We start from the raw sequence: 21,632 nt of genomic DNA on the forward strand, positions 1-21,632 counted from the left end.
GAGACCACAGAGCAGTGCAGGAGCAGCAGCAGCAGCAGCAGCAGCAGCCGCCTTCGCCGCGTCCGGAGGACTTTTTATTCCCCAACATGAAGCGCTCCTGAGACACAGCAGAGAGGAAAAGAGAGGCAGCAGAAGACCAGTGCAATAACCCTGGAGGAGGAAGAAGGGAGGAGGAGGAGGAGGTGGCATTTTTTTAACAGACAAACAAAAAACCATATATACATATATGTATATATGAGGTCCTACTTTTTTTCCCTCCCCCTTCCTCTTTTTTCTTCTTAGTATATTTTTTTACTCTCTCTTTTTGCTACAAACAACAACAGCAGCAACAAAGTAAATAATATAAACCCACAAGGCAAGATTTGCCACCATGGTGCTGGGGAAGGTGAAGAGTCTGACCCTCAGCTTCGACTGTCTGAATGACAGCAACGTGCCCGTCTACTCCAGCGGGGACACAGTCTCAGGGAGGGTGAGCCTGGAGGTGACCGGGGAGATCCGCGTGAAATCCCTCAAGATCCACGCCAGGGGCCACGCCAAAGTCCGCTGGACCGAGTCGAGGAACGCGGGCTCCAACACTGCCTACACGCAGAACTACACCGAGGAGGTCGAGTACTTCAACCACAAGGACCTCTTGATCGGCCACGAAAGAGGTGAGTGCATGCTGCTCCTGCTCCCTCCCTCCATTCATTCATTCATTCATTCCTCGCTTCTTGCAAGATTCTAGGAAGATTCTATGATGATGTCATAATGGGATCCTATAGAGGGACCACATCCTAAGGGCCATCCTTCCCCATCCAAAGGCAAGGCACCTCTTCAGACCCCTTCCATAATAATAATAATATCCAAAGGCAAGCTCCCTCTCTCTCTCTCTCTCTCTCTCTTTTTCTATCTATCTATATATATAATCTTTATTTTGATACATCAAAGACATGGAAGGCACATACCCAACAAGTCCATGTACAGAATAATAGCACACCCAAAATAATAATCATTATATATTTTTTGTTTTCTAAGTTGACATATTTGCAATCGACACGTTCGTCCAATAATCCTTTTATCGTTTAAATCTTGATTTTTCCAATTCAAAAGTAATGTTTTTGTTTTGTTTTTTTCTCTCAGCACTTCTTGTGTGCATTTAAAATCTATCATAGGGAAAATTTCATAACATATAGTTAAGGTAAAATTCTTCTTGGGGGAATTAATGGAAAGACCAGTTCTTGGAATAAAAGGCTGTATTAAGGTGACTGGAGCTGCCTCAGTGAGGGCATGCAACTTTCCCCCTTTCCCTTTTAGCAATATGTCTCGACAAATGTATGAGTTTGGGAGTATGGCTATGTTAACTGCTAGATTAAAAAGGCAAACTCCCTTTTTGCTTGGAGGCTTAACACAAGCTCCATTGACTACAGTGGCACCATGTAGTTTTCCTCCTTTTCTCCCCCCAAATCATGATAATGATAATAATAATAATAATCACTGAGTTGCTATTTTAGCATGACAGTCTTGGGATGTATCATGTATGAGCCCTTGCTGCCAAGGACCAGACACCACCAGATGGAGGAGATTCCAGAAAGAGGGGAGGACAGGACCAAATACTGAAACAGCCCTGATACCACCATAATGCTTATATAAATAGCCCTTAAGGCAACGCTCATATAAAGAGCCTAAATACAATGCCAATATAAATAGCATCAGTTATAAGAATAATTAATTAGTGTAAGTTCTTCCTCCTGTTCAAAATGGAGGACCTTTTTGGGATGCTTCCTGGACAGTAAGGCATGTTCTGGAAAAGGAGGGCACTTGGTCTAATCTAGAGGTCTAGTTATTTAAACCCAGCAATAAAACCTGATGGCATGAATATAAAGAAAAGTTCATGCTTCTTCGTCCTGCTCAGAATGGAGGACCTTTTGGGATCCTTCCTGGACCAGAAAGCTTGGATGGAGGGCATGTCCTGGGAAAGGAGGACACCTGGTCCAATCTGGAAGCCTAGTTATTTAAAGGCAGCAGACCTAAATGGATGTAAAGAAGAGTATTAGAGGATTATGATATAAAAGGAAGACTTCCTTTCCCTTTTTTTGCCCCTCACTCACAGTCCCTTTCTCCATTTCCATCAGGAAGGTTTTGGGCTGAGTTTCCTTCCAGTGCCTTGGCTTTCAAACAGGCTCTTTTGCACTTCTATCCAAGTACCTAGAGTGACTTCTTGAGATGAGCTGTTTGGGGTGGGGGGCTTTTGGGGATGATGGGTGAGGATGTCCCGAGGATGGGATGCAGAATTGCTAGGAAGAGGGCTCCCTGCGGTGCATTTTGACACTTGCACCCCACGTGTGCAGCTCCTGCATTTCTCCGGACTTAAAACTGGAGCAAGCTGGGAGCCCCTGGTATTTTTATTTGTATTATTATTACAATGGGATGCATGCCTGCAAAGCACTGTTTGGAGGGTCAGGGACACCTTGAGTTGCATGCACAGGACCCTGAATTGGGGGAGACCCATGGATGATGCCCAAAGTCTGCAAAGAAAGGGATGCCTGGTTTTAACCAGGGGGTTAAATTAAATTAAAATTGGCATCCGCTTTGCCAAAGGTGGGGCTGCTAAAGCTCTCCCTGGCCATGATGATGATGATGATGATGATGATGGGGAAGTGCTGGAGGACTAGAGTCTTTTAAGGTTGTTTTTCTGAAGTTTCCACCCTTTGTTAGAAGCGGTTCAATCCTGTTTGGGACCAGTCCTGGCCGGGAGGGAAGGAGGGAGGGCTGCCTCTGACTCTGCCTCGCTCCCATTGGCTCCCAGCGTCAGGTGTCGCCCGTGACGTCACCAGGCCAAGGGGGAAGCCGCTTATGTAATGCAGAGGATTGGAGGCCCCCTCCTCTCTAGATAGATAGATATACAGTAGACTACTAGGCATATCTAGGCTATGCATTGCAGAGCCAGGGAGGATTCAATTAGGAGCCTTCTTGATTCTCTTTTTGGAAAATGCAAGAAGGTTGCAAAGAAGTCTGCTTTCCTTGGCATCCAAAGCAGCAAGTGCTCCCCTCTCTCTTTCTCCCTCTTGTAATATTGACTTGCCCTACAGATCTGAAGAGAAAGATAGAAAGAAAAAGGCAGAGGACTAGCACTCCAGGGACTAGCCAGGGAAAGCAGACTTTGTAACCTCCTTGCTTTATATGTGTGTCTATGTATGTGTGACTGTGTGTGTGTGTGTGTGTGTTTAAAACAGGGCGAGCCAAAACTACAAAAAAAAAAAAAAGAATAGAAAGGAGAGGAGCACTTGCCTCAGGAGCAAAAGCATGCATGCTTGATCAGAATGTACTGCATGAATAGCCTGGACACACACACACACCCTATATATGTGTGTTTGTGTGCGTAAGGGGGTTCTCCTTGCAGTACATTTACTGCTGATACAATAATCTTTTGATGATTTCTTTAAAAACGGGAAGAGGTTGCAAAGCATGCATTCCTTTGCTTCCAAGGCAAGGGCCCAGCTCTTCTTTTTCTTGAATTTTGGATCGCCCCCTTTTATATACAGGGGGTTTGTAAAGCAGGCATTCTCATATTTCAAAGGCAAATGCTTTTCTTTTGTAATTTTGGCTTGTCCCATATATATAGAGAGAGAGACAGACAGAGGGGTGGTGGAGAAATATAGCTAAAATATAGGCTACACATGCGGTAGGTTTGTTGCAGATACAATAGGGGCCTTTTTATTTTCATTTTTTAAAGCCAGGAGCTTGCAAAGAATGTATTTTCTTGCTTCCAAGGCAAGGGCTCACCTTGTAAGAAAAAATGAAAAATGGGAGAGGTGGAAGAAGGCTTTTTTTTTTTTTGCATGACATCATTTTAAAACTCAGCCTTGCTGTACAAAGTGGAAACGTGGGTGATGGGGAAGAGGCATTCTGTTTTAAATGCTGGGGGTACGAGGTGTGAACAAAAGAGGCCCCTTTTCTGGACCTTTGGGGACAGCCAAGCCAAGCCTTGCACCTAAATTGCCTTGTTCAGAGACCTAGTCTGGAAAACCAGTATGCGAAGGGATCTTGTACAACACCCAAAGATCTCTTATGTGTGTGAATGATTTCTTTGCATACTAAACTGCACCCGCACTGCAGAAATAGCCCGCTTTGACACTGCTTTAACGGCCATGGCTCCGTGCTAGGGAATCCTGGGAGTTGTATTTTGTTATGGCACCTTGACAGAGAAGGCTAAATATCTCACAAAACTACAAATTCAGTAGGTCTGAGCCATAGCAGTCAAAGCGGGGTCAAACTGCCTTAATTCTGTATATTCCTCCACAGGGATCTATCCCCATTCTCTCTACATTACTTCTGCATTGCAAACTACAGTTCCCAGAATTCCATAGCGTGGAGCCATAGCAGTTTAAGGGGTGTCAAAGCGGATCATTTCTGCAGTGCGGATGCAAGCCCCTGCGCTCCTTTGGGTGCCTAGTTAAGGGATGAGTGGGTGACCTCCCCAAGGGGGTGTGTGAGTGGGCAGCCCCTGCCTGCATGCCTGGAGGAGGCTGGGGGTTCCAGCCTTCCCAAGTCGCTTGCCAAGGGGCTCGTTCATTTTGCTGTGGGGCGCATGCGCGCCGTCCTGCCCTTTTGCAATGGGCTCGCGAGTCAGTCAGGGAACCCGCAGCCCCGCGTGCCCCCCGAAGCCCCGCCTCCCTCTCCCTGCCATTGGCTGGCGTGAGTTTGTTAGCCTGTTGCTAAGGCAATGCCGGGCCTTGATTGGGTGGGCGGGGGAGGAGGAAGAGGAGGGCAGAGGCAACAAAAAAGAGGAAGAGCCAAGGCTCTAGTTCTCAGTGATTGCAATCCCAAAGGGTCCTTCATTCTCGCCAGGAGGAATTCCAAAAAAGTCCTCCATTTTGAGCATGATTCAGAAACATCCATTTATCTTCATATAGGAGCGTTTTTAGCCCTTTTTAAAGCTTTTTTAATTTGGTCCCTCCCCCAATACTGTGCTCTTTAAGGGATTTTGGACTTCAGCTCCCAGACCCCCAACATGGCTGAGGCTTCTGAGAGCTGAAGTCCAAAATCTCTTCAAGACATCCTGTAGTTCATTCTCTGACAGAAAAGGCTCAATGTGTCACGAGACTACAGTTCCCAGAAGTCCCTAGCATTGAGCCAGGGCATTTAAAGCAGTCTCAAACTGGGTTATTTCTGCAGTGTGTTACGGAGACCCTATGATGATAGGGTTTTCTTGGCAAGTTTCTTCAGAGAGGGGTTGTCATGGCCATTCTCTCAGGCAGAAAAAAGGGTGACTTGCCCAGACTGCATTATTTCTACAATGTAGATCTGTGGTCCCCAAACTGCCCTTTCAAGAGATTTTAGACTGCAGCACTCTGAAGCCTCGGCCATGTTGGACAATAGTCTGGGATTCTGGGAGCTGAAGCTCAAAATCCCTTTAAAAGAGCACAGTTTGGGGACCACTGGTGTTAGATGAACCTCTATGGTTCTACTTCAGGCGATGAAATGTGTGTCCTGAGACCAACGTTCAAACCACTACACCACACTGCCTCTCTTGTGGCGTGCCTTCAAGTCGTTTCCTACATATGGCGAACCTGTGATGTGAGGTTTTCTTGCCATGTTCCCTCAGAGAGGGGAGGGGGTTGCCATGGCCACCCTTTGAGGCTGAGAGAGCATGTCTTGCCCAAGGTCACCCAGTGGGTTAATATGGCTGGGCCAGGATCCGAACCCTGGTCTCCACAGACATAGTCCAAAGTTCAATCACCACACGACAAACTGTTTTATTTCACTGTAATGGAGGCGGGGGGTGGGAGAGAATAATGGCCCGTGTTTTTTGTCACGTTTCTACCACAGGGGAACGGCCGAGCCACGCTCAGACCGGAAGCCGAGGGGAAAGCAACGGCTGTTTTCTGTCCCCCTCCCCGCGCGCGCACACTCCCTCCCCCGCTCCCTAGTTCAGCCTATGACGAGCGAGTTAGGCTGAGCGGCTGAGCTGATAGGCTGGCTGGGGCATGCGATATATACCGTATGCATATGAGCGGCTGGCTGGCAGGGCTCTGCTCGCACCGGTTTAGGCCGGTCCTCTCCTGCTCGAGCCTAGTCCGTGATTGACAGCTCAGCAGTTGTTTACCACAGCTTGGCGGCGGCTGCTGCTTCTGCTGCTGCGCTTGCTGAGGCTGAAGGGGAAAACTGCTGAGCTGGCAGAAAGAAAGGGAAGGAGAGAGGAGGAAGTTGTGGAAGAAAGCGCTCTTAAATAAATATATATACAGTATTAAAAAAAACCCATTAAAATGGATGGAAATAAATACAATTCAAATGTTTTTAAAAGCACGGAAACACTCTCATTGTATACAGTTAGTGTAGCAAAGCACAATAACAACCCATATCTACAAAAACAGGGATACTTTTCACCGGATGCAGAAAATTCATGGTGTATTTCCTGCATTTTGGAAGATAGCCCTGTTTTGTGGATTTTAGGTACATGTTTCCTTTTTATTTGCCTCTCTCTCTCTCTCTCTCTCACACACACACAATATACAATATATGTATGTATGTATGTATGTATGTTATAATACTGCCCTTGGTTGTGAGGATAGGCTGTGGATGAGGGATAATTCAGCTGGGAGACCAACACAGCTCTTTGTAACGGAAGGAAATGGAAGGCTCTCTCCTGGGATGTGACCTCTTTTCTTTGCCTTGGTAAAAACAAGGGCGTTTTTAAAAGAAAGAACATATTTATTGGCACCTCCAGGTGCAGTAATCCTTGCCAGAACCAGTTTAGGGTAAATTGTGGTCTCTTCCGTTCTCTCGCCACCACCTTTGGAGGGAATGCGTTTAGTTTTACAGGAATTTGGTCTAAGCTGCCTGGGATGTTAATGGTGGCAACTGATCCCCATTTGTGATGGAGAGGTAGTTTACAGAAGGCAGAGTTTTGGGGTTATATGTCGGAGCTCAGAGTAATTTCAAAATGTAACTTCAAGATCATGAGGGCAAAGACTGATCCATACTGTACAAAATGACTCCATAAATGCCATGTTTTCCCCCTTTATCCCACCAGCAACTCTGCCCAGAAAAAGCCAATTTAAGGCTAATAAATAGACCCAAGATCATGACTGCACAAGCCGCTTCTCTGAATGTTTAAAATAACATTTAAGTAATTATTGTCAAGACGAAAGAAGTTACCCTTTAAAAGCCAACCAGAGGCCTGGCATTTTTGTATCTCATCTAGTGAAAGTCAAACGAAGGAAAAGCCTTTCAGATGTTTTCTGTATTGTAGAGTTTAACAATGTTTCCCCATTGCTGGATACTTTCAAAGTGTCCTTTAAGCCTCAAGGAAGTTTTATATTAGAGGGTGTGACTTTTTTGTTCGCACCTCATCCTAAATATTTTATTCCAGTGTAAGCAGATTGGTTTGAACAGGGCTTAGGCAAGGGTCTTAGTTCTGAGATCAGTATTATTTTTGCTTAGTGCTGTTGAGTAAATGTTACTAAATGACTTCTGCAGAATAATCGAGAGTAGTAGTTGTTGAATATATTGTTACAAATTCAGTATCAGGGTTGTTGTTGTTGTTTTTCTTGTAAAAAATGTAGGTAACTCCACTGGAAAGCAGCAACTTTGCCCATGAATAGCTTGTATCTGCATTTATTTAGACAGTGGGAAAGGCAATGGAGGAAATGAGGGAGGACTAGCAGCACTGAGTATAACTGCTGCATAATGAAAGTAGCTCCTGAGTTTAAAGATGTACCAAGAAGTTGCTAATATAGTAGTTAAGGCAAAATTCTTCTTGGGGAATTAATTGAAAGACCAGTTATTGGAATAAAAGGCTGTTGAGATAAATTGGAGCTGCCTAAGTGAGGGTATGCAGCTTCCCCCTTCCCTTTTAACAATACAGTATGTTTCTTAATTCAATTTTATATAAATTATCCTATGTAATATATTATGATATGTGTACAATGTTTACAGGTGGAATAGCATATTGGGTTTTTGCCTCCTAGATGACGATAATTCTGAAGAAGGCCTCCACATCATTCATTCAGGACGGCATGAATATGCATTCAGCTTTGAGCTTCCACAGACGTAAGTATATGCCATGCCTGCGCTATGCAACAGGACTGTAAAACAGCACACTGGCAACAAATCTATAGACACAGAGTCCATATATAGAGATGAGGCCGGGGAAGAAAAAACCCTTTTCAATGGTCACAGGGATTGCACTTGAACATGCTACAGGGACATTGCCCTAATTCAACTCTTTAAAGGTTGCTTTGATTCAGAGAGGAAAAATCAAGACCAGCTATTGCCCTCCTTTCCATAATTCCCTTTGAGAACCTGATGAACATCCAGAATATGGCATTTGCTCTGTACATGTAGCCTATTTCTCTTATTAGAAATGGAACAGAGGACTGATCATTCGGCTTTTTCGAGCTGCTGGATGACTTCCTGTTGAATTCAAAGTGCAGAGAGCTGATTGTTTCAGTAAAACATGTTGAAACAGATCTGCCAGGAAAGCGTAAATCAGAACAAAATGGGACAGGATGAATATAAGAGAAATGTTAAGGCTGGAATTAGGCAGATGGATGATAGGCGAAGAAACTATTAGGTCTAATGCAGGTGAAGACAGCCATCCTGGGTTTTAAGATTATTGATATTCTGAAAAGAGAGTGAATAATAATCCATTGAGGATTTAAACCCAGGGTCAACTAAAGCATTTATGCAGACTATGTAAGAAGTGATTACAGTAATTACAAGAGGTGAGCAAGAATGCTTTTTAGAAAGGAGGTTGTATATGATAACCAAGATAAGAAAATCTTGCAGTAGTATGACCAAGACACTACTTCAGTGTCAGACATTCAAAGGTGACACTGAGTCTTATTCCAAGTGTCTAGTTTTCTAGCCTTTGTAGGATTTGCAAGTGGTTAATATCATACAGAGCTGCTTCACAAAGAGGCAAGATGATAGAAATTGCAGCTAACTCCAGCTGTAACTGTCTTATTTTTCAAAACTCTTATGGCGTATGAAGTTTTAGAAATTAGAGGAAAAAGAACAGAGTTATTAATTGGAAGTACATATGTAGTGCAATCTGGAGAAATGTACCTTTAGATTAAGAGGAAAGCTGTAAAAAGAGGTTGGATAACAACAAAGAATTGATTACAGTAATAATGAGACATTAAAACAATTGACTTCTAACAGATTTTTCTTAATGAATGTGTTTGTTAGAAGCATAACTAGAGGTTAGACTTTTGACAGAAAATCCATAATAATGTATTTTAAAAAACCAATTTTAGTTCTAATGTTTTAGGTACATTAAAATTATCAAGAAGTATAAAGACTTAATTCTGGCTAAACAGAACTCCCATTTTTCTTCAGTAGGAAGTCAGAAAACATAAGAGGCTGCTATTTACTCTAAGGTTTCTGAGATGCAGCTTTAATTTTTATTTCATATATTCCATTAAAGTAATTTTGTATATCTAAACTCTTTTTTTATGTCTCTGAACAAGAACATATCTGTGCAACAACTAAGAAAGAGTGAGGTGCTAATAAAATTGAAATACTGTGCCCTACTCTGACCTTGAAAACATCTATGAACAGCTAGTTTTCTTGGCTTTCATGCTGGTCATATAAAATTTTAAACCTGATTATTTCAAATAAATGTTTCACCTGTTCCAATATTCCTGTTTTTCCTATTCCACTGACATAAAAAGTGACCTCTTGTAAGATTAAAGTACCTCTTGTCATGATCCTCAATATGGTTAAGCTAGAGTACTTGAATCAAAAGACATTTTAGATCCCATTCAGTTCAGTGGGACTAAATAGTGAGAATCCAAGTACATCAGCTTAACTATTTGTGGACTGTGTTAATGTATCCTTGTAGCATATTACAGTGCAATTCTGGTTACACGTATGATCATATTTTGAAATCTACTGAGCAGTTTAATTTTAACTACAGAGATATTTCTCCCAAACTAATTGAACTTGAAAATCCTACAAACAAATTATCCTTAACTACATACTATGATGCATTAACAGTACAGTACAACTTATTAACTACAGTATTACCAGGATTGAGTGCATACTTAATGTTCAAAAAAGAGAAAGAGACAAAGAGATTTATTCAGTTTTGACCTTTGTGTCCTGAACAGACCACTTGCTACCTCATTTGAAGGCAGACATGGCAGTGTGCGCTATTGGGTGAAAGCAGAATTGCACAGGCCTTGGCTTCTACCAGTAAAATTAAAGAAGGAATTTACAGTCTTTGAACATATAGATATCAACACTCCTTCATTACTGGTAAGAATTGACAGAATTACTCATTCTTTTTTCTAGTATTTTTTTTAAAAAAATAGCAATACATGGTCTCTGAAATATCAAAACATGTAATGATAATTCATATAATGAAATACTTAAAGTATAAGAATAAGAATATAATGACACAGCAATCAGTTTAAGTGGTAGCATACTGTATAATAATTTAAGCAGTACTTTCAGGCCGCTTATTTTTAAAGTATTCTATTTTAAACTGTTCAATTATAGATTAACTTACTCCTATATGGAACAGTTCTATTCCTGTAAGAAAGTTCGACTTGAAAATTTTGCAGCTTGACAAAGCAACGTAAAACAAATTGTACTGCAGTGCATTATTCATTGTTCTACTACTGATAATTTACATATCAAGTGGGGAGAAATGATCATACTTCTGTATGTTATTATAAAATTTTATTTTGATAATCAATTAAATACTTAATAAGATGTTTTTTCAATTCGATCTGAAAACCATATATTCAATCTTGGTTTTTTAAATTAAAATATGTGAAAATGGAACACATAAGGAAATGTCCATTGAAACAGGGTTCTTTTGCTTATGGCTAAAAAGGCATGTTATGGGGAAAGAAAGAGAAGCTCTCATCTGAAACCCACAAAAATCAATAGAGATGTTTCTGTTGCTTTTTGTGAGTTTGGGCAATGCTCTTAATCTGTGTTTCATGTAGGACAACAAGAATAATACAATGGGGGTGGGTGTGCCCTATCCTAACCCCTGTGTCAAGTGGGGTGATCTGTAGGCAGAGACATCAGAAATCTAAAATAAAATGTTGAGATCCAAGAATATAGATCATTAGGATCATTACTTCACAAAGCCAGTGCTCATTGGAGCCACTCAAACTGTTGAGGATTCTAGATTAAGGCTATGATTTTGAAAAAGGAACACTTGAAAAGTCTCCTTGAAATTCATTAAAAATTTGGAGGACAGGTGTAAAATCCTACAGGTGTAAAGCTTCAGTCAAGCTTTCTGGTAAATATTTTAAAGCTAGTATAGTGTCTTATAAAAACGTGTTCCTTAGAATATATACCAGAGGCATAGTTCCACTGCTCACACCATGGCCTAAAAACTTACTGATTCGGAAACAAGTTCCATTTATCACAATACAATTATTACCAGATAGTTAGCTATCATTGCAGCTAGGCAGCCCAATTGAATTTATGGGTTTAGGAAGAACCACTGAACCTAATGATGCTTATTCCCAATTTATACACAATTTATACACTAACTTGTGGGAGTAAACCTGTTCAAACACAGTGAAACTTCATATTGCATAAACATGTACAGAACTCAGCAGTACTTTTGTTCAGGAGTGTGGACTGAATCTAAATATGAAAACCAAGATCTTCAGTCTACTTGTGACTGAATGTGGCTTTAAATTAAAATCTATTACAGTTTTTGTGTGGTAGGTATACACAAATATTAAAATGAATGGCATCTATAGCCAAATAAATTTGGTTAGGATCATAGAATACAGACCTGTTCCTTTCAACAGGATTCCTGTATCTTTTGTTTATTTTACCTGTCCAGTGGGATTGCCTTACCTACTCTCCTGCCTTCAGTAGAGGGCTATCTTATTTTGAATAAGTCCTATTAAATCTATATTGTTTATACAGACTAGCAATCACTCTCCAGCCTTTTAGACAAAAACTTTCCTATACTGACCTGGAGATATCAAGCACCGAACCTGGGACTTTTTGCCTGTAAAGCTTATACTCGAATCATTGTACTACAGCCCTTTTCAAGGCTAAGTGCAGATTTCATTGTGAGGACTGCAGATAGCTTACAGTTCCTTCTGCATGATAGTTTCCTCTTTTGGATTAATGCTAAAGTAGAATTAATTGAATGTTTATACAGTTTTCTCATAGTAAGTTCATATGAGACACAACACATTATTCTGGAGTATCATGATACTTCAGATATTGACTTCCTTTTTCAACTGCAATAGTAACTAGCATTGACATGACAGCAGAACAAACAAACAAGCTCATATATGTGCTGTTAGCTACCAGTCCAGAAAGACTTCGGGGATCCATACAGAGGGAAAAGCAGCCATCAGTTGCTGAGTATACTGTACATCACTTTTCTAAAGTTCTTTTTAATTTTTTTGTTATGATTTTGAATTCCCTCCACCCATAGAAAAAACCCTATATAGTCTTTAGAGCTGTTTAATTGAAATTCTCCAGAGCTAAAAATGTAATTGTGAGCTTCTCTGTTCTGTTTTTCTTCCAGTCACCCCAAGCAGGCACAAAAGAAAAGACTCTGTGTTGCTGGTTTTGTACCTCAGGCCCAATATCCTTAAGTGCCAAAATTGAAAGGAAGGGCTACACCCCAGGTATGTAATAGAATTTCTTATTGAAGCTCTTTCTCTCTGTCTCTCTGTCTCTGTCTCTCTCTCTCTCTCTCATAGTAGTATGAACAGGGATGTAGCCGGGGGGGGGGGTTCTTGGGGTCCGGACCCCCCCTTCCATTTGAAAAATGAATGGTGTGTGCTGCTGCACCACCGTACTCAAGCCCCATTATAATGGTGGCACTTAGTCTGGACCCCCCCCCCTTCCTAAAATCCTAGCTACGTCCCTGGTATGAAGCAATTATATAAGGGTTTTTTAAATTATTAACAAAATAATGTCCTGACTGCCAGCTCACTACATTAATGTAAGGGCTGAATGCATATTTCTTCTACTGATAGGTGTTTTGCAGTTGATTTGAATAGTATGACGTTTGCACATACTTCCCTAATCTTGTTAGGGTTGAGCCTCAATGTTCATAGCATTGCTCAGATTAGAAAAATACTGCGTTTTGTACTAATGTTTGAATTCATTTATTTATTCATTGTGTACCCTGCAGTTTAGAATCATTTAAAACTGAAATTATCTAAAATATAATAATACTGAAGTTAAAACTAATTCAACAACAGTGCTATTAAAAGCAGAGTGTTAAAAACAGTTTAAAATACAGTAGCCCCTCCATTTTCGCCAGGGATCTGTTCTGCCCCCCCAAAATGGAAACTTGCCTATATTCAAGCCCCATTGGCTTGAATGGCGGTGCACCCATGGGTGCACGCCATGGGGGCTCTCCCCATTTTGCCCCCTCTGTTTGCCACCAGCGAATGGGTGAGGGACACAGATTTCAAGTCTGCGAAAACGGAAGGGTGACTATACACCTATAATTGTAGGACTGAAGTTTGGGAGGAATTATTTTGTTTTTATCTAACATGGGTGTTTTTTGTTTCAAGGTGAATCGATTCAGATCTTTGCGGAGATTGAGAACTGTTCTTCCCGGATGGTGGTGCCAAAGGCTGCCATTTATCAAACGCAGGCATTCTATGCCAAAGGGAAAATGAAGGAAGTAAAACAGCTGGTTGCCAACTTGCGTGGAGAATCACTATCATCTGGGAAAACAGAAACCTGGAATGGCAAACAGTTAAAAATTCCACCCGTCTCCCCCTCTATTCTTGATTGTAGCATAATCCGTGTGGAATATTCACTAATGGTAGGAAGTTTTTAAAATTTTAATGTTTAGCACAAGTCCTAATTTTTGGATTAGATTATGTAGGCTGATTCAGATTTTAACAATTTCTTCTTGCTTATCTTTTAGGTATATGTGGATATTCCAGGTGCAATGGACTTGTTTCTTAATCTACCACTTGTTATTGGTACTATTCCTTTACATCCATTTGGCAGCAGAACATCAAGTGTGAGCAGTCAATGCAGCATGAATATGAATTGGTTTGGTCTGACACTGCCTGAAAGACCAGAAGGTAAATTTTATTACAGTACACAGATCCCATACTGTTTACTCTTTAGGCCTGTGAATCTATTAGCAGTACTAACCTAAATTACCATTTTATGCAAACAATACACAAGGAAATCTACTAAGAATCTTCATATTACCATTCCAAGAGAGAGAAGTTACAGATAAATGTTCTTGCAAAAACAAAACACATCCAAAACATGAAATAAAGCTGATCTGTTGCCTAATCGGTTGAATAGTGGAAAACATGTTTATCAGATACACATACATCTCCATTGGGTTCAAGGCAGCATGCATGGCTATCCTCCTGGCCACTTTATCCTCCCAACAACATTAAGATGAATTTTGGGTTGAGAAGAAGTGATTGTTCCAAGGTCAGCCATTGAGTTTCATGGCTTAGTGGGGACTTAAATCTAGATCTCCCAAGTCCCAGTCCTGTACTTTGACCACTGTACCACACTGGTTGTCTGATTTACAGACAGACTAGATATCCAAAAGTGCAAGTGTGTAAATGTTTTATTGATATGCATTGCGGACAGAACCTGCATACCTTCCATTTACTATTTACATGTACAATTATTTCCCATCTAAATTCAGAGAGATGGCAGTGTTCATTGTTAGCTTTCTCCCAGGAGAGCTACCAATAAGAATGTAGATGTGTAGGTGGTTGTACCATTATATGGTCAGGCATAGTGATAAACCTGTTTTAGAGTCCAGTTGCAACTTGCCAGGACCGTCCAGAACTGTTAAAACTGAAATACCAGCCGAAGTTGAGCCTTTCTTACATCTACCTTGTGCATACCACAATAACTAAAGTTTAATATATTTGTCATGTTGTATATCTTGACATGCATAAGAACATTGTTCGAACTGCGTGTACTTTTGCCTTCAGCACCTCCAAGCTATGCAGAAGTGGTCACTGAGGAGCAAAGACAGTCCAGCCTAGCACCTGCAGCTACTTGTGATGACTTTGAAAGAGCACTTCAAGGACCATTATTCGCCTACATCCAGGAATTCCGATTCCTGCCTCCACCACTTTATTCTGAGGTAAGGGTGCAAGTGCATAGTTGATATTTGCTCTTCATTTTTTTCCTGGGATGGGTCTCAGAACAGACCATGATCAGGTGATAGACTCTATAGTGCATCCTAGCTTATTTTGCTGTGGGGCTCTCCAGACCACCCCAAAGGGACAGGCTGGAGGCACCCAGTTTTCCTCTGGAGGGACGCCGCAGCAGTCAAACTGCGTGGCGTCCCTCCAGACCAAAAAGAACCCAGAAAAACCAGGTTCTTCTTGGCGCACAGGGACACCTTCAACACTGTGACACATCCATGATGCAAGCACGGCACCCGGATGTGTAGACGCGGTGCTGTGCTTGCATCATGTACGTGTGCCCCATATGGATGGCGCCATATAAAGATGGCGCCGTCCATATGTTCTAAGGTTCTGGAGCGTGCGGATACTGTGCGCTCCGGAACCCTACAATTGGCCTCAGGTCACTGCAAACCGGTGGTCTGTACAAGGCCATAAACTAATAAGATTCTGCCACTACTTGTAAACGAAATATCTACTAGTAGTCAGATTGTTCAGATTCTTCCTATAGATGATTAATATTATTTTAATTAGAGCCTTTTAAATAACTGTCTCTGACTAATTATTTATTTTCGAAGGACAGCTTGCATAGAAAAGAGGCAAGATAATACACTGCATTTTCAAATTCAACAGTTAATGAGCTTGGGGCTGATCCTCCATGGATTTTTTTCCTTGCAGAATTGTTAGGAAGTGGGAGAGGTTGTTTTCCTCTCCCCACTGCAGCTGTCTCTTGTGTATCCCAGAAACCTGCTCTGGAGGGCTGGGAGACATTCTGGAATTGTTTTTGGGCTGTTCAGAGGGTCGTAGTGGTGAGGGAACAGAAAGACAGAAATGTGCTGAATCTCCAGTGCTACATCAGTACTGGGCTCTGGCTGCAACCCTAATCATTCATCTGTAGAAGGAAACTAAATCAATAGGAATTGTTTTGTTTTTAATTACCACACACGTCTCTGTCACAGTAGTAGTAATAAACTAATGTTTTAAGTACTTTCACATTGTTTGATATTGTATGGCCAACCTTTGCTTGCATGTTTGACTTGAAAATAGCATTTGCTTGTGTTATAGTGAAACAAATGACACATATCTGCACTTATGCTGATTTTATTCCTCTTGAAGACAATATAGGCTGCTTTCACAGTGCAAAAATAATTGAGTTTGAGACCACTTTAACTGTGATGGCTGAAAGCTATGGAATTCTGGGATTTGCAGTTTGTTTTGGCACCTGAGCTCTCCAACAGAGAAGGTGAAATGTCTCACAAAACTACAATTCCATAGCATTGAGCCATGGCAGTTAAAGTGGGGTCAACCTGGTTTATTTCTGCAATGTGGATGCAGCCATAGTTAATATGGTATAAAGCAAGTATCCCAGTTCATCTTATTTTTAAATTTGATACATGTAATGGTTTCTGATAAATTCATTGATACATAAAATACGATGAATGGACAGTTTTTTTCTTGTCTTTTTCTCAATATGTTGTAATTTAGCAAGACATATTAAACTGAAGCAGCATAATATTTGTAAAAATCCAAAATACCATAGAACAGTGGTTCTCAGACAGTGGGGTAGGGCTCCTGGGGTATGTGAGAGAGAGTTGCTCAAGGGGGGCTTGAAACTTGGAGGACCTGTCTCTCTGTCTTCTCCTCCTCCACTTTGCAAACTTTTTCTGCCCTGGAGGGGAAGAGAAAGGCAAGGAGGGTGCTTGGAATAGCCACCTCAACCTGAGAGTGGAAGAGAGTGGGGAAGCTCACTTTGTCATGGCCTCTAGTGAGGCCTATCCCAAGCCACCGCTTCTTCTTCCCCACTATCCAATCACTGATCTGAGAATGAATGTTTCTGTGTGATTCTGTGTGTGAAAAGGTAAATGAGTAGATGTATGAGTGAAAGGGGGAAAAAGGAATCTGCATTGCAGTTATGCAGTTTGACACCAATTTAACAGCCATGGCTCAGTGCCATGTAATTCTGCAATTTGTAGTTTGGTGAAATGTTTAACCTTCTCTGCCAGAGACCTCTGGAGCCATTACAAACTAGAAATCCCAGTTTTGCATTGAATGAGGGCATGAGAGTTAAAGCAGTGTCAAACTGCATTACTTCTGCTGTGCAGATTCAGCCTGGATGTGTACATATCTGAGTATTGGTGTATGTGAGTGTGGTTGTATGAGAAATAGTATATGTAAAATTTATACATGTGCTATGTATTGAATTTGTTCAAATAAGAACAGTTCTATTTAAATAATGTAATATTCTTGTAAAATGTTAAAATATGAATACATACACGAATATGTGAACAAAAATATGCCCACTAAAAATAAATATTTTGATTCATGTACTACATCAGGGTGTGTGTGAGTGAGAGAGAGAGAGAGAGACATCCTCATGCAAATGTAAAGGATTATGGGGTAAAAAGTTAGAGAACCACTGCTTTAGAAATATAGTACAATAATATACTGTAATACAATTAAACTTCAACAACACTACAGTATTATCTGAGTAATGTCCAAGTAATGTTATATTTTAATCATTTATTTTCCTGATATCAAACCACCTTTTGAAAAACATTATTGGTGGACTTTTAAATTAAAACCATTAATCTCTTGTTTTACTTAGATTGATCCAAACCCAGATCAGCCCTCAGATGACACACCATCCTGTCCCTCTCGCTGAAGGAATGTTTTCTAAAGGTTGATGGGTCAGGATTGCATTTTCGCCATGTTGAGGATAAAGGCATCCCATGGAGACACACTTTACAAGGAAGTTGTTGCCTAAAAGGAAAGGTGAAATAATGAAACAACCTGTGATTATGCTTTTGAAGCCTACAGCAAACATCATAGGACTGCTCTTCATGCTTGAAGATCTGAGTTTGCCCTCCCTGTTGTATACTGGCACATACTAAGAGCAGCCTTAATATCCTACACTCGTGTGTCAAAACACTCACCGTGTTGCAAGAGGGATAAGTTCCTCTTTTGATTTGAAAATTTGCACATGCTCAATGCTTTCGTTGTGCGGTTCAGTGTCACTACAGCTTTTTCTCATTTATGTTGGACTATTGTTAATCCCTTCTAACTTGTTTGTGGTCCGCACAACAAGGAGCGAAAGAAAGTTTTTAAAACTTTATGACAAATGCACTGATTTTTTTTTATTTAGAACAACAAACAATATAGTCTGGACTTTCCTGCATATGCTCAGAATTGTCCCAGTAAGACTGATCCATGTATCACCTCTTCAGCTTGGATCCTGTTGTGGATTTATTACAAACATCAAATGCCTTCAAGCCAATCCTTGCTGTACGTTTTGCAGCCTACTGTAGTAGACAAGCAACAGATATGTGAGGCAAAAAATGACAGAAGGAAATCAATAGGAGTCTTTGTCAAGATTATATACATTCTTGATTCCTTCTTAAGAATTTGTTGCCTTTCTACTATTACCACAAAGAAGAATTTTGTTACAGACTGCCTAAAATCACTTAATCTCAGGTGAACTCATCACTTGCCAAAATGTTGAAATGCTATTTGTGTTTATGTTGCACTGTTGAGTTTTTTTTCTCTTCCTGTTTTTGTTACTTCATTTGTTTTATTTGGAAAGGGCGACTTGGAAAAGGGACATACACAAATTAACACATCCTGTTATCCTTCCAAAATATGAGATGCAACTAAGAAAAGTAGACAAGTTAACAGACTTTTTAGAAGAGCCACAGGAGGCTGCACCCAACCTGTTATATCAGCCAAGAGTTACTGAAGAAAAGTTGTGTGTGGTTCATACAGTGACTCATGTGGGGATTTCTCTGCAATTGGGGTGGGTAGGGAAAGTGAATTTATTTTTTTACATGGATATCCTATAACCACTTGCTTGAATAAACTTATTTGTAGTGATCTTTTAGTCAGGGATAGAGGGAGTTTTCTCTCAAATAGATGTTATCTTAGAGGATAAAAAAATGATATGTTTCCAGACAAAAGAGATTCCCAATGAACATCACTCAGACTGCATTCTCTGCAAGACAGAAGAATTAACACTGAACAGAGTTAATAGCCATAAGTAATTGGCAGGGAATTGCTTTGGTTACAAAATTCAGAGTGGGGCTCAGCCCACATTACAAGGACTCAGTTTGTGGATGTTTGGTGTTGGGGCTCTCAACTCAGATGCTAGCATCTCACCATTAAAGATATTAACTGACGCACAACTGTCCTCTTCCGAAAGAAACTCATGACTGATTCCTACCAAAATCAGCCATCCTGATATTCCATGTGACACCAGTATGGCTCTTTGGGTTAGTTAGTTCACGTGTGATAACCAGGCTACTGTAAAGGTTGCTTTCTCTGTGGTGAAACCCTGCTTTTTCAAATCTTCCTTGCTGTTGAGGCTTCAAAACAAACAGGATAGGCTTTTCCATAAGTGGCCTTTATGAAAACATGGACAGAAATTCATGTTTGAACAATAACAGGGTGAAAAATAAACAGTATAAAATGAGTCACGTTTTAAGTGATTCACTTAAAAGAGTTTGGCCTTCAGCAAGCTAACTTCATATACTGGATAATAAGATAACTGAATGATAGAACTTTTTTACATCTTACTATTTTGTGAATGTCCCTCTTCTGCAGAAGATTTTAAAAACTGTTTTAGTGGGAAAGTGGCATAAAAGGGCATTTGGTAGTGTCATTCTTTTGGAGGATGTTCTGTTTTTTGTTGCAACCAACTAGGGAACAATTGCTGTTATGCATAGCATTACATTTATCACCACACAATGGATGTTTCCATATGAAGCAGGATTGACCAATATTGTAGCAATTGGCATTGATTGCATCACATACATTTTGTGATCAGACTGAAAGTTGTAAACACTATGAAAAAAATGGCTCTTACAAAAAAGTTACTCTTCTGTGGCATTACTGTTAACTGATTTCCTAAAATATTGGTCAATTTCTGGACATTGTAAAATATGAGGTTCAGAACTATAGTCCAGTATTGAAAATCTAATTTTAAGCAAAAGGGGGAGGGAGAGGGGCCGCAAGTAAATAAAATCCAAAATGTTAGAAAAACAAAGTGCAATATTTAATGTTTGCTTTATAGATTATATTCATTGGCTGTTTGTATTATATTTTCCTTTTTATTTCCTTTTTCTTTTTTTTAGTTTGGTGCTGAATATGTCCTTGTAGACTGTTTCAAGAAAACAGTATGTGGAAAACAATTTAATTTTTCCTATTGCTCTTCCTTGTGGATAATAAACTCTTTCTTTTCTTTTTTACAAAACAAATCTTTTGAGGTGTTTTATATACCAAAATGCATAGTAACTGGTTTTGTTTGAATCAAGACAACTGCAGATGTGGCTCTGAGGCACTCACTTTAAAGTAGATTGCCCACAAGATGAAATGGAGCCTTGTCCAATCGCTTATCCTCTAGTTATCTCAGATGGGTTCACAAATGGACAACACACCAGCTGTTTATGGGAAATGGCAGTTTTGTGCATATTCCTTCGTTTGGACAATCTCTGAGCAAGCATCAGCTGATTAAACAATAGGATAAACTAGATAAGAAGCCTACCCTTTTCTATAATGCTCTGCCCATGTCTCAGCAATGAAGAGTAGTCAGGGTGGTTTTCTGTGCTGGCTATACCAGTCTGTGTGCATGCAAGTGCTGTTCATATATGGTGGATTGAGCCCTTAGTGTGAATAATCAAGGGGAAATCCAAGACAAAAGAAGCAAATTATCACAGGTCGCATCAGACATCTTTTTCAAAACAATATGTTTTTGTATTAATAGTATCAGTCACAAATGTGAATTCTTAAAAATGAGCATTCATAGCAAACATGGACCTGCATCCTATAGCGATAGCAAGTACATTTCTATACTGCTTATCAGTGCACTTAAGCAGTCCCTAAACGGTTTACAATATGTAAGCTAATTGCCCCCAACAATCTGGGTACTCATTTTAGTGACTTCGGAAGGATGCAAGCCTAAATTGAGATTGAGCCCCCTTGGCTGGGATTGAACTCACAACCTTATGGTTTGTGAGTGATTGGCTGCATGGAGACGCACTATCCACGATGCTGCAGCCTTTTTCCAAAGCTCACGCCGAACGAGTCTTAAAGAGAAACGACAACGCAGAAAGAACCGCAACCTGGAAACATCACCCAAGGAGACTTTCCGCTGTGCTTTCTGCAACCGGTCCTGTTTATCCCAGATTGGCCTTTTTAGTCATCAATGCGCTTGTACAAAGCGCAGGATGAGTCCTTCCTGAATCTTCATTAGCAAAGCAAAGCCAGAAAGAGAGAGGCTGCAGTACAGGCATTTAACCACTGCGCCACCAGGGCTCTTAGTCTCCCAATTAGAGGAGACTGATGGAATCAATGTGACTCAACATTTAACATGCCTGCAATAGTTGAGACTGATCAATAGATTATAGACCTTAGTTTGCTGAATGTTTCTATTTTATATAGCCAAAGCAGCAGCACCCCTACATAAGAGGGAGGTTTCAGTAGGATTTTGGGAATGCCTGCGTTTGGAGAAGTACAAATAAAAGCAACATG

The 21,632-nt window shown here is 40.5% G+C and overlaps 1 protein-coding gene across 3 annotated transcripts; it reads left to right on the forward strand.

The window, feature by feature from the left end:
* ARRDC3 (arrestin domain containing 3) lies at positions 1 to 20,355 on the forward strand. 3 transcript variants are annotated; one of them, XR_006101932.1, is made up of 8 exons: positions 1 to 650; positions 7,950 to 8,031; positions 10,095 to 10,242; positions 12,503 to 12,605; positions 13,506 to 13,762; positions 13,868 to 14,030; positions 14,881 to 15,070; positions 17,719 to 20,355. XR_006101932.1 is itself a non-coding variant. In XM_042449392.1 (8 exons), exons 1-8 carry the CDS (start codon positions 371 to 373, stop codon positions 17,773 to 17,775), a joined length of 1,245 nt encoding a protein of 414 aa, XP_042305326.1. In that variant the 5' UTR covers positions 3 to 370; the 3' UTR covers positions 17,776 to 20,355. The 3 variants fall into 3 exon arrangements, 2 of the variants coding, with proteins under 2 accessions (XP_042305326.1, XP_042305327.1); XM_042449392.1 differs by having other exon boundaries at positions 3 to 650; positions 14,916 to 15,070; XM_042449393.1 differs by lacking the exon at positions 10,095 to 10,242 and having other exon boundaries at positions 591 to 650; positions 14,916 to 15,070.
* The last annotated feature ends 1,277 nt before the right edge of the window (positions 20,356 to 21,632 follow it).

The sequence above is a fragment of the Sceloporus undulatus genome, chromosome 2 (genome assembly GCF_019175285.1).
Source record: "Sceloporus undulatus isolate JIND9_A2432 ecotype Alabama chromosome 2, SceUnd_v1.1, whole genome shotgun sequence".
In the NCBI taxonomy this organism is placed as follows: domain Eukaryota; kingdom Metazoa; phylum Chordata; class Lepidosauria; order Squamata; family Phrynosomatidae; genus Sceloporus; species Sceloporus undulatus.

Excerpts from the sequence above, each read along its gene's own strand:
- ARRDC3 (XM_042449392.1), top strand. The coding sequence starts at position 371 with ATGGTGCTGGGGAAGGTGAAGAGTCTGACCCTCAGCTTCGACTGTCTG. Across the intron at positions 651-7,949 it reads CTTGATCGGCCACGAAAGAG|ATGACGATAATTCTGAAGAA; the intron begins GTGAGTGCATGC and ends TTTGCCTCCTAG. Across the intron at positions 12,606-13,505 it reads AAGGAAGGGCTACACCCCAG|GTGAATCGATTCAGATCTTT; the intron begins GTATGTAATAGA and ends TTTTGTTTCAAG.